The 12,873-nt window shown below is 44.1% G+C and overlaps 1 protein-coding gene across 1 annotated transcript in view; it reads right to left on the minus strand.

Annotated features, from left to right (window-relative positions):
* The window catches only part of CARMIL1 (capping protein regulator and myosin 1 linker 1), a 396,892-nt gene that overhangs the window by 191,071 nt on the left and 192,948 nt on the right, over positions 1 to 12,873 (minus strand). Inside the window, exons 6-8 of the mRNA XM_075533230.1 lie at positions 6,825 to 6,922; positions 6,416 to 6,486; positions 6,094 to 6,167 (exon numbers count right to left, since the gene is read on the minus strand). Of these exons, the coding sequence (XP_075389345.1) occupies positions 6,094 to 6,167; positions 6,416 to 6,486; positions 6,825 to 6,922 (243 nt within the window). The remainder of the gene's footprint in view (positions 1 to 6,093; positions 6,168 to 6,415; positions 6,487 to 6,824; positions 6,923 to 12,873) is intronic.

A 12,873-nucleotide genomic window follows, 5' to 3' on the forward strand; every position in this document is an offset into this window, starting at 1 on the left:
CCCAACAGCTGCTCCTTGGGAGAAAACGAGGCTGTCTGCTCATGTAAAGAGTCAGTCTCCAGGGTGTCAAAGCAAAAGTAATCTAGATGAGAGGAATTACTAAGAGGCAGAAAAAGGGCAGGAGGAAGGTCAAAGGAAACAGAGGAAGAGGGAATGGATTACAAGGATCTACATGTGACCTCCACCCTGGGGGACAGACAACAGAAACGTGGGTAAAGGGAGATGCCGGACAGGGCAAAATATGACAAAATAGTAATTTATAAATTATCAAGAGTTCATGAGGGAGAGGGGAGCGGGGAGGGAGGGGGGAAATGAGGAGCTGATGCCAGGGCTTAGGTGGAGAGCAAATGTTTTGAGAATGATGAGGCAATGAATGTACAAATGTGCTTTACACAATTGAGGTATGTATGGATTGTGATAGAGTTGTATGAGCCCCTAATAAAATGATTTTTTTTAAAAAGGAAACAGAGGAAAGCTCTAGGAAGCAAAGCTATGGATAGAGGTATAAACATAGGTGTGCACTTATGCAAACATATTCATTCATAAAAAGAGATATTGACCTATGTACATATATTTATATGGCAATGCATATAAATGAGGAAATGAACAGACTTTAGGGGGCTAAGAGCAGAGACCCAAAGCCCATCTATAGACAATAGGGATATCCCCTCACAAGGTCACAAGGAAGAGATGAGTCAACCAGGGTGCTGTATAGCATCGATGAAACACACAATAACCTCTGGTTCTTTGAGGCTTCCGCACCCACCACTGTCATGACTCCAGTCATGCCCTTCAGTTCTGGCTAGAATGAAGCACGCACACTGGTACAGATAAGAGCTTACAACACACGAAATCCAGGTTAGATAAACCCCTTAGGTACAGAAATGGGCAGAGAGGAAAGGTGGGGGGAGGAGGGGAGGCAGGGAGGAAGGGGAAATCGATTGCAATGATCAATGCATAACACACACACACACACACACACACACACACCATATCCCCAGGGGGCTGAGGGAGACAGTGGTTGATGTAAGATAAGATATGATAATAATTTATAATTTATCAAAGGGTCACAAGAGTGTAAGGGGAGGTGGTGGGGAAGAGGAGCTGACACCAAGGGATCAAATAGAAAGTAAAATGTTTAGAAAATGATGATGGCAACACATGTACAAATATGCTTGATACAACTGATGTATGGATTGTTATGAGCTATGAGAGCCCCCAATAAAATGATCTTTTAATAAAATAAAAATTTTTAAAGATCTTTTAAAAATTTTTTTAAAAAAAGACTCAGTCTCCAAAATCTTATATAAGGCAACTATGCTTTGGAATGGACTCCACGGCAGTGGTTGTGGTTGTGGTGCACGGCTGAAAGTGATACCACGTTATTTCATCATTAACCTAGTGTACAATTGACCTAGCATAACATTCAATGGTTTAATCATATTAAAAAGTTGTGCAATCATCACTTGTCAGATTGCTTCCTCTTTTTTCATGCCTTTCTCCTTCCCCTCCCATCTGACCAGGCTGTCTTCCTTCACACCTGGCGCCTAGTGCCCCACTGCCCCTTGGCAGGCCAGCTGGGCCAGGCTCCCACTTCATTTTGGGCTCCTTTGGCACCACCTCACCCACACTCTGACCCTTTCCACCATTTGCTCAAAATACAGATTTTGTTGATTGGTAGTGCTGAGGACTAGGTAATAGGCCACTAACCACAAAGTCAGTGGTTCAAACCCAACAGCCACTCTGTAGAAGAAAGATGAGGGAGTTCACTCGAATGAAAATGCACACTCTCATAAGTTCTACTCTGTTCTACAGGGTCACCACGAGTCAGAATCAACCCAGTGTCACCGGGCTTGTCACTTTGGGCTTCGATTAAAGTTATGAAGAACAACAGACTGTGGCTGTCTGGATGGAAAGTATGTGTGCAATGTTAGAGCTGCATGTTCTCTGCTTTGTCCAGGGAGCGCCATGGGAAAGGTGCATGACAGACGGGCTGCGGTTAGCCGGATTTGGGCCTTGGCAGAGCTTTGCTCTAAAATGCTAGGAAGCAAGCCAGTCACTTCAAGGACATCAACTGTCAGTATCTGCTTCTAATAATAAAATAAGAAACTTCAAGTCCAAACTGAGATCTTTTAAAAGCTTGCATCCACTCTGGGCTGGCAGTTTTTCTATTTTTCTGATAAGACCAGTGGCAACGGTTTGGCTCTCTGTCTCTCTCCCTGTTGCTATAAATGTTAAAAATCAGGGGTGTCACACTCAATTAAAACGAGGAGTCAAGAATATAGATAGGATGATTAAAACACTATATACTTGCTCTTATTTAAACATCTATTTTATTTATCGTATGTATAAAACTAAAATGATTCATTTTTACCTGAAACTTGCCAGTGCTTTTCTTCTACTAGTTTTCACTTACCTCTTATGTTGTGACCGGAAAACACAACAAAGTAACGAATGAAAACACAAAATGTTGGGCAGCTGACACACGTGATGCACAATCATGGCTCCCCTCTAAAAATGTGAACTAGCACTGCCGCTAGGTGTGAGTCTTTTGTTTTTAAACGTTTTATTAGGGGCTCATACAACTCTCATGCTAGGTGTGATTCTTAACAGCATAACCCAGAGTGCTCTTTTTAACCCTTTCGCTATTGGGATCTGTTTACATGACGTGACACTGAGTGGCAGACATATCGTTGCCAGATGTCACCGGAACCAAGTCAGCGTGTTTATCCATGTCCACAGGCCCCCAGGAAAGGCACTGGGGTCACGTGTATACTCGTCTTCAGTAGTCAAAGGGTTAACGAGGGAACTGTGTGTATGGCATTGCCTCCATCTCCCCTAAGCGCTATTTTCTTCATAACAATTTTTTCTATTTTCATTTTATTTCACAGCATCTCAGGCTACAAAAAATTACCTTGGGGCCGCATGTGGCCCATAGCCACCAGTTTGACACCCCTGTTATAAACCAAGAGTGAAAACCTTGGGAAACCCTACATAACACAGCGACCTACTATTTTCCAAGTGACTATGGCACACGGTGACAGAATCATGCAGATCTGGGCAAGATCTATTCAAAGTACAAAGCAGACCAATGGGTTTTAATGGAACAAAACATAGACAAGGGTATCCATTTGGCTTGAGATGCAACATTGCAACTAATCTTTAAGAAGCCCTGCCTCTCATGAGATTTGTGATGGATCCTCAAAAGAATATCCATTCAGTGAAAAGGCAATGGACACTTCGCCTTTTTCCAACGAGACCGCTGCCCAAGGTAGCCTTTTCCTCACATTGTACTTTGGGCAAAGCAACATACCACACACAGCGAACTGAAAGCAGAAGCAGACATGAGAAACCAGCTGTGGTCTAATTAAATGAGAAATTGTAAAAAACGAGCTAAAAGCTAAATGGATGACACTCTTTTTTCTTTTAGAATTATGAAATAGAGGGATTTTTTTCGACATAAAGATGTTACTTATGCTGCAACAAATGTACCTATGTTCTTGACACAAAGGATGGATGGATGGCTTGTGATAAGAACTGTACGAATCCCCAATCAAATGGTTAACAAAAAGATGTTATTTATGTTAGCATAGAGGGGTTTAGTATTATTTTTAAATGAAGAGAAAAATACCTGAGACATGCCACAACGCGGATGAACCTTAAAAACATGATGCTGAGTTGAAAGAAATCAACCGCAAAAGGCGAACACTATTACGTGATCCGTGACAGGAAATATTTAGACATGTTCTGACGGCAGATGTAAAGCGATCAGCGTTTAACAGCGGGTACCAAGAGCAAAGAGATGCGGCTTTCTACTCTCCGATGTACAGTCTTGGAAACCCCCAAGGATGGTTCTATGCTGTTCTATAGGAATTAACTCAATGGCGGTGACTCTGGGTTTTGTTTTTCGGGGGGTTGGGAGTGGGGCAGGAGGGCAAGAGGAAAAGCTATGACAATTCACACTGAGTTTCTGTCTATGATGATGGCAAATACAGCAAGGGATGTTGGTGATGGCAGCATTACATCACCGATGTGTCGGTTCTCTGAATTGTGCAGGTGAAATCAGCTGAACTGGGAGTTGCTGTGCTTCCTGTATCTTGACAACAATAAAACTGTATTGTTATTTGACACTTTCAGTCTAATTCCCAATTGATTACATATTGATAGGATGCATGGAAACAAAAGCTCAGTCTATTCCATTGGTTCTCCACCTTCCAAATACCATGACCCTTTAATACAGTTCCCCATGTGTGGTGACCCCTCCCCCACCATAAAATTATTTTCATTGCTACTGCATAACTGTAATTTTGCTACTGTTATGAATCGGGCGAACCCCTCTGAAAGGGTCGTTCAATCCCCAAAGGGGTCTCAAGCCACAGGTTGAGAACTATTCACTCTTTAGGAGGCAAACATGGTATGGAGAGCAAACATGCTGATGATGGATGCTGTATGTAGCCTTACTTAGTTTAGCTTAATCTACAGGTTCCTCTGTCTTTCTTACTTTTCAAATTAGAACACACTTACAAAGTGAACTATTTCCCTTTCTCTTTCTTAGTTCACTTTTCACGAGCTGCACAGGAAACAGCTTGCCTGGACATTGGAGCATGAAGCTTCCTCACACACAAGTTACTGGGAGAAGGGCTTGTGAGAACCAGAGACTTGAGGCTCATCTGCCACCAAGTCAGACACAACCAAGCCAGCCAGCACAGAGAGAGGACACACCTCCACCTTGCCTTCACTTCTCTGCCCAATTCACTTGGCTACAACTTTTGGAGACCTCACCACAATTCTGGATTTCCCGCCAGGTATGTGGCAAAGTAATTAGAAATAGTGCTTTGGGGGAGGGGGAGGGGCATGGTGCGATGGGAAGAAGTGTCATTGGCAACAGCAATCCTCCCAGCCATTCTGATGGTCCAAATGGCTGAAGGTACAGCCGGAACCTCAGATTTCTGCCTCTTGGTTCCAAACGGAGAGAACGGGATCATTGCAGGGTAAACAAAGTACAGCAAACTCACTCACTTTCATCTAGCGGAGTCTAACTCACAGCAACGCTTAGGGCAGAGTAGAACTGCACCCTGTGGGTTTCCAAAGCGGTACATCTGTGAGGGAGCAGGGCGTCTCCTCTTTGTCTCCAGGAGCAGCTGGTGGGCTCAAACTGCTGATCCTGCAGGCAGCAGACCAACGTGTAATTCGCTGCACCACCAGGCTCCTTGACTGCAGGGTGCAGGGCTGCTATAAGCAGCAGCAAATCCAGGAGATTATGAGAGGCCAGGATAAATTACTGGAGCAGACAATTTGGATGGGAACCAGGAGTCAAGCCCATTAGAGGGCTAAATAAATGTGACAGGTCTGTCCTTGCTGGGAGGAGAGGGGAGGTGAAAGGAGCTTCGCTTGGGGCTCTAATCACACTGTCCTCAGCTCTAAACATATTAATGTACAATCCGAGGAGCTGAGGCTCTTGCAAAGAACTGAAAACAAGTTTTATTATCACTATCAAAAGGCACGTTGTTGGCAAACCACTTTCCACCAATCTCTGCATGCACACCCTGGCAATCCTCAACTCCACAAAGAAATTGAGAACAAAAAGCCATTTGCTAAGGTTTCAATGTCCATCGTCCCCACACAGGCAAGGGTGTGTGTGTGTGTGTGTGTGTGTGTGTGTGTGTGTGTGTGTGATAGAGAGAGAGAGAGAGAGAGAGAGAGAGAGAGAGAGAGGAGAGAGGAGAGAGGAGAGAGGAGAGAGGAGAGAGGAGAGAGAGATAGATATTAGGTAAAAAATTACTATGTTTTACATACAGGCTGAATTACACAGACTCCCATGGACGGGTTAAAGAACCTAAGAATTATATTGTTTCCACAGTGAAATTCATCATATTTGGGGGTAACGATAAACTAGATATAAGAAGAAATATGCATGCATCACTGCTGCAACTCATGAGCATGTACACAATATTCAATCACTTGAGAGACCAAATCCAAAGATGCCTTGAGTTTCCTGGCATCCCTCTGCTTAGAGGTGGCTCCCTGAGTGCCAGCAAGAAGTGCAGCCCTGAAAACAAAATCAGGAGTAGAAGGAAGGAAGGCCCGGCTTACCTGTGGTCCAGGTGACTAAAGTCTTGTAAGTTCAACTCCCTGGTGTCTTGAGTCAGATAAATGGTATCCACATCCTATTTGGAACATAATTCAGTCAGAAAGCAGTCCAAGGAGACAGCCAAGGAACCAAGAGATGCTAAGAAAATTAAGACAATGACAGGCAGATTTTTATGTCATCTGAAAAAGGGACAATGTTAACTTAAAAAAATAATAATTAGAGAGAGAGAGAGAGAGAGAGATGATGGAAGAACAGAAAGGAAAAAATAAACACTGATAGCCAAATATTCCAGGGGTGTGCGTGTTAGTAAACAGAAACACTTACCCATTGTACTTCTTCCCTGTACGAAAATCCAAGCCAGTCACAAACGCAGGCATACATCTGAGAAAACCCACCTGAAGCAAACAACAGAAAAAGCACTGAATTTTTGGTCGAATGATTTTTCTTTAAGTTAAGATTTAACAGCTTAAAAAATGGCCGGTATTGACGGTGCTGATTCTCCTTTCTGTTTGGGAAAACAGCAAAGGGTTCTTTCTCCCCCGTGCTATGCTGAGAGCAGGATGCAACGCGGCTTTAAATATAGGACTTTTGTCCACCAGCCCAAGGTCTGTGCGTACTAATTACACCTTAAAACTAATTGTACCTCTCCAGTAGCATACTAGGAATAGCTTTAACTTCCTGGCAGGGGACATCCAGTCAGCCGTTTACACTGGGGTTTAAGATGCATGCTCACCGCAAGGGCCGTGCTCGCTCACGGTCTGGCTGTCCCACAGAGCCTGGAGGCTGGCCAGCCGCTCAGGTGGCTCCATGGAGATCTTCCTCATAATTCTCCTGTAAGGTCAATAACAACATATTTCAAAACCCACATGTTCTGAAAATGTTCTTGAAAACTTGTTTTATGGCATGCCTTTTTCTTTCCCTGTCTCCTTTTTTCATAAACAAAGTTGAATGTCACTTCGCTTTGGAGAAACATCATCTCACTTTTAGCGTACTACCGAATCCAATGAGAAGGCCCTGTATTGAACACCCCCCCCCTTGGACCCTAAAGGTTATTTAGCAATGAAAATAATCTCCATATTATTCCATTACTTCACAACATGAGGTTGTATTAGGGTAGTTAGGCAGTAGTGTGTTACATTTTATGAAACAGTTATTCCATCATGAGCATAGAAAACATAAATGGTTAATGTTTAAAACATTGAAAGTACTCATCTCCTCCTATGTCCTTCTATATCACCTGGCACATATGTCCATGAAGAGACTGACTGCTCCATATTGGAACAAGCTAGTCCTGACCATACATGCAGAGGCAAGACAAAGTTGTAGTTCAAAGTGTGGCCCTAAACCCCAAAGTCTCATGAATTACTGAACTGGCTAAATAAAAGAACCTATTCCATTGGGCTGCAATGAGAAAGAAAGATTAATACCTGTAAATTTACTTGGCCAATCCTTGGTATTTCATAGTGTCTCAATAAATGTCAGGTGATGCTCCTGCAGTTATCATAGAGTAATCATTTAATGGATGGGTTGTGAATTCATCGATTCTCTCAGAAAAGTTTATTAAATGTCTCCAGTGTGCCAAGAACTCCTCCCACATACTAGATGAAGAAGAAGAAAACTGAGGTGGCCCCTGCTCTCATAATTCTTTTTATGAGAAACAGATAAACAAACACGCAGGGAGATAAGACACTAGCCCAGACAGGTGAAGTACAGGCTATGTGAACCAAGACCAAACCACTGCCATCGAGTTGATTCTGACTCTTCCGGACCCTCTAAGGCAGTTCACACCCTAGGGTTTTCCAGACTGAAATGTTTTATAGGGGCAGAACACCCCATCTTTCTTCTCAGAGCATCTAATGGGTTCAAACTACTGACTCTGGGTTTGCAGTCCAGTGTACAACCCCACAGTGCTGCCAGAGCTCCTTCACAAGGTGGCAAGGAGAACAAAACACAGGCACTTATTCGTTGGTGAGAGAAGCAGCAGCAGTGTGTGTGTGTGTGTGTGTGTGTGTGTGTGTGTGTCTGGGTGAGAGGGGGGATTACTCTTTGGTGCCTGGAGCATTGCTAACCAGAAAGGTTGAAAGTTCAAGTCAGGTACATCTGAAAAGAGGCCTGATAATCTACTACTTCCCCCCAAAACCAAGCCCTGAATGAATGCCTATGGAACACAATTCGACTGTCACACACATGGATTCCACGTTGACTCAATTACAACCCACATTTACTTTTAAAACTAAAAGAAAGAAAAAATAGCCAACCAGATGAAACACGGGGTGGGATGGGAAAACCATGTTCGTGAAGAGAGAGCTCGCGTGCATCAGAAATTGAGGCATGCCCAAGACAGTTAGCAGATCCTGTGTGGCAGGGAGATGGCTAACAGAGTTTGGGGAGGTCAGCAGGAACCAGGTCTTACAGGTCAAATGAGAGGGGCTGGGTTCGAGTCTCAGGGCAGTGAAACCTGGAAAGACTGTAAACAGGAGTGTGTGCAATAATCAGAGAGGCTAGCGAGCTGTGGGGTTTTCTTCCCCAACACTCCATAGCCCAAACACATGTGGAGAACAGGGCAACTGCAGGGTTTCCAGGCACAGGTGCCAGGGAAGCAGCTGGGACAGAAGGCCTGGAGGTATTGACAAGGCCTAGTTGACTCGATGGACCATGTGAACCACAGGATTAAGAAAGGAAGGGAAAGCAAAAGGAGTCCAGGAGGTGGGGGAGGCTGGACACCAAAGGACCATGGCTTGGAGGCTCTGAAAAGGTCCAAGTCCTGGTGCTGCCAAGGAAGAAAAGGGAAGGGCAGAGAGGCATGATGACACTGTGGTTTCACCATGGGAGCCGCTGCTCTGGCAGACGACCATGTCGCACATGTGGCCACAAAAACAAGTGGATGAAATAAGTTGAAGTCGATGTGAGGAAGGATGTTGACGGGTTCAGAAACTCCCCAAGAACACTCAATATGTTCAGGCGGTGCAATGAACATATTGAATCATCTTGAACCTATCTTTATCTTCACTCGATGAGTTACAAGTGCGTTTGCCATGTATACTGCTTTTAAGTCATTCTTAAGGACTTCAAGTGCTTTGAGTCTAGTGATGCCCATTTCCCTATTGGGTGGATTCTAGATAAAATGTAGAGCAGCGGTTCTCAACCTATGGGTTGCAACCCCTTTGGGGGTTGAACGACCCTTTCGCAGGGGTCGCCCAATTCATAACAGTGGCAAAATTACAGTTATGAAGTAGCAACGAAAATAATTTTGTGGTTGGGGGTCACCACAACATGAGGAACTGTATTAAAGGGTCATGGCATTAGGAAGGTTGAGAAGCATTGTCTTAGAGTCTAACAAGTCAACTAGTCCTGTTCCTAGAGAAAACCTCAAATATCTATTTAAATACAACATTATGTTGGCTTGATAATGTTCTTCTACTTTATAGCATTGATGGTAGAGCCCAAGTCAGGTATAAATAATTGATGTCAGGTTTATTCCTTCGGTGCTACATGAATGCAGGAAAAACAAGTGTTGTCTGGTTTCTATTGTCTCTAAAAGCAGCTCTGATTAAATAACATCATTCTAAAAATCCATGATTTGGGGGGCACGGGGAGGGAGGAATTTTTGGTTTAATAAAGTATCTAAAACTAAAGTGGTGTTAGAAAACCTGACCATTGGGAATTAGAAGTCAAGGAGCACTGATGACACAGTGGTTAATGCACTCAACTGCTAAAAGGTCAACAGGCCTAAACCACCAATACCCCCCACCCCAGGCGAAAGTTGTGACAGACTGTTTCTCTAAAGACTTATCGCGTTGGAAACTCTATGGGGCAGTTGTACTCTGTACTGTGATGTCGCTCTGAATTGAAATCAACTCGATCGCAATGGGTTTGTTTGTTTGGACATTAGTACAACTCATATTGGCTTATCATAATTCTGGAATATTTTCTCAAGTCATGCTTGAGCGAGTGCAGGGCCAGTGAAGGTAAGGAAATCCGTCCGTGAGAGGAACTGACACAATGACTGCAACAATAGGCTCAAAATACTAGCCATCAAGAAGACGGCATGGGGCTGTGCACCATTCCAGAGGAAACATCATCTATATAGCTGCCGTGCCAGAAACTATGGCGACAATGGCAGATTCAACACCAGAGGCTAAATTTTACTATAAAATTAAAAATGAGCATTCACATTCAAAGGGTGAAGGTGACATCAACAGAATGTGGGGGAAGAGGTAGCTGGTGCAGACCTGTGAGTGTGCAGCTCTGCCTGACACCTGCAGGCTGCACCTGGCACCTCCCTGCACCCTCAACACCACTCTTTAAAGGTGTCCACATGAGCATGTACAAGTAGCATTTCTGAAAATGCACAATGAATGGAGTCTCACGAAGCAGGTGTATTTATACCCCTTAGAGTTTGTGGAGTTGTTAAAACTAAACTTGTAGAAGGCTGGTAATGTTTCCTGTGTATCCCAGTACTGCATACAGAAAACACTGACTAGGCGGATAATCCATACAGGTTATGCTCTGTAGGTAGCTGACAGCAGCGAGCCCATCTGTGGATGAATCCCCAGGAACCAGTTGACACACCGTGTAAAGAGACAGAAGGTGTCAGACAGACTGACACAGAATTTTCTCAGAATAAATTCAAAGTCCCGGAAAACAGACCAGCAGGTCCTGTCACTCACTGGCAGTCAGCACTACAGCTTGGTCCAGGGCAACTGGCTTCATGTTCACTTACTTCACATGAGCATGCCAGAGCATTCTCTTGGAATGTTCTTGGAAGCAAGGATGAGGAGACTTCGTCTCATGTACTTGGGACATGCAGTCAGTAGGAACCAACTCTCAGAAAAGGACCCCATGCTTGGGAAAGCAGGGAGTTATAGAGAAAGAGGAGGGTCATCAAGAAAATGGACTGCTCCCGTGGCAGAAACCATGGACTCAAACCTAAGAATCATTGTGAGGCGGTTTCAGGACCAGGCAGTTTCCATCTGTTGTACAGGCCTACCTAAGAGTCCGAGCCAACTTGACAGCAGCTAACCTCTTTGCCCGGGACTTGGAGGGTCTAGCTGAAACAAGGGAAAGGGAAAGCACATGTAAACCCCATCTTAAGAAATGGACATGGGGTTCTTTGATTAAATCAGTAATAGCTTTAATCAAGTTAAAGAAAGCTATTTGTTTAAAATTCAATTTAAGTGTGGCCTAGTGTCCGCATAAAGCCAGCAGTTAGTTCAAAACCACCAGATGCTCCAAGGAAGAAAGCTGAGGCTTTCTGCTCCTATAAATTCTACAGCTTCCAAAACCCAAATGGGCAGTTATTCTCTGTCCTATGGACTCACCATGCATGAGACAGGATCAACTCAATGGCAGTGAGTTTGGAGGTTGACTTGGCTCGCGCTATGTAGTGGAGCAGCTGTCCCCAAACAGTGCATTCGTGTGACTTTATTTATTTAACACTGTAGCATTACTTATTCCACTACCTCCTTGTCTTTCCTGCTCCCATTCCTCCTTCCTTCCTAACCCATCTGAACTATGTCCCTGGGTAAATGCTGCCCCTTTGATCTTGAGTGGTTGATTGGTCTACACAGGTTGTAGCTCCCCCGTGTTACTGTTGGAAACCATCTGTTGCTTAACCCAAAGTTGAGACCCACGGAGGTAAATACTTCCATACTTGAAGAACGATGAAGGACCATAGTTTTGAAGGTTGCGCCAGTCTCTATCCCAATAGTAACTTGGTCTTTTTCAGCAATAGCCATGTTTGAATCCTGCAAACCGTTAGTACTACTACAGAATAGAAAGCCAGGGTACTCCAGGGCACACACAGCCCTTCCTTCATGTTTATCCCTAAACTCCTGTGTTTGCTACTGACCTTCACCACAACCTCATGCTGTCATCCTTCAGTCAGCTTTCAATCTCACGCAGGGATTTGCAGTGTCATTTTTACTATCATAGCAAAGAAAGTCTCCTAAGATACTAATGCGAGCTAAGACCCAGCCAGCTTCTTAAATACATCACACACCCGGAAGGATAACTGAGCATCCCCAGAAGTCTAAGCAAAAAAAATCATAACGGAAGGCTATCATTCCAGGGAAGCAAAAAAGAGGAAGACCTTCGACAACAGGGATGGACGCAGCAACTGCATCGGTGGGCTCAAACATAAGAACGAGCGGGAGGGTGGCACGGGACCAGTCAGTGTTTCCTTCTGCTAGACAGTGTGCCATCGGTTAGAACCGACGTGGTGGCATCTCACAACAACACTGTCCTGTCACTAAAAGGGATGGCATTAGTCACATTTTACCAACAGCAAATACAGAGCGAGAAATGCCAGCAAGTCATATGCAATAATAATAAAGAGATCTACCTACCAAAGAAAAACTTTATATATGCATCTCCTATTTCCTCTCCACTAGGATAAGCCTTCTTTCTAATGCCTGTGGAAGACTAACTTAAACAGCTAACATGTCTTGAGTCGTTCACAAGAACTCATTTAATATCTTTGTACAACGACGTAAGTGTCATGCTTCCCATTTTACAGAGACCACTAAGGCATTGAGAAGGGAATGAATTTGCTCAGAGGCTCAATGCCAGTAAGTGGTGGGCTCAGCTTCAGGCCTGGGCAGTCCAGCTGCAGAGCTGCTTAGCTCTTCCCTAATGTATCAGCTCATCTACTCGCTTCCACTCCACCTGCAGGTTCTTCCAGTTCATAAACAGGCCTGCGGGATTCACCGTGCCTTAAGAGCAATTACCATTTTATCTTTTTGGAAACCTCCACTAACTCCCCTGGCTTCTCCTGGAAGTGT

This window comes from Tenrec ecaudatus, chromosome 1, assembly GCF_050624435.1.
Source record: "Tenrec ecaudatus isolate mTenEca1 chromosome 1, mTenEca1.hap1, whole genome shotgun sequence".
Lineage (NCBI taxonomy): Eukaryota > Metazoa > Chordata > Mammalia > Afrosoricida > Tenrecidae > Tenrec > Tenrec ecaudatus.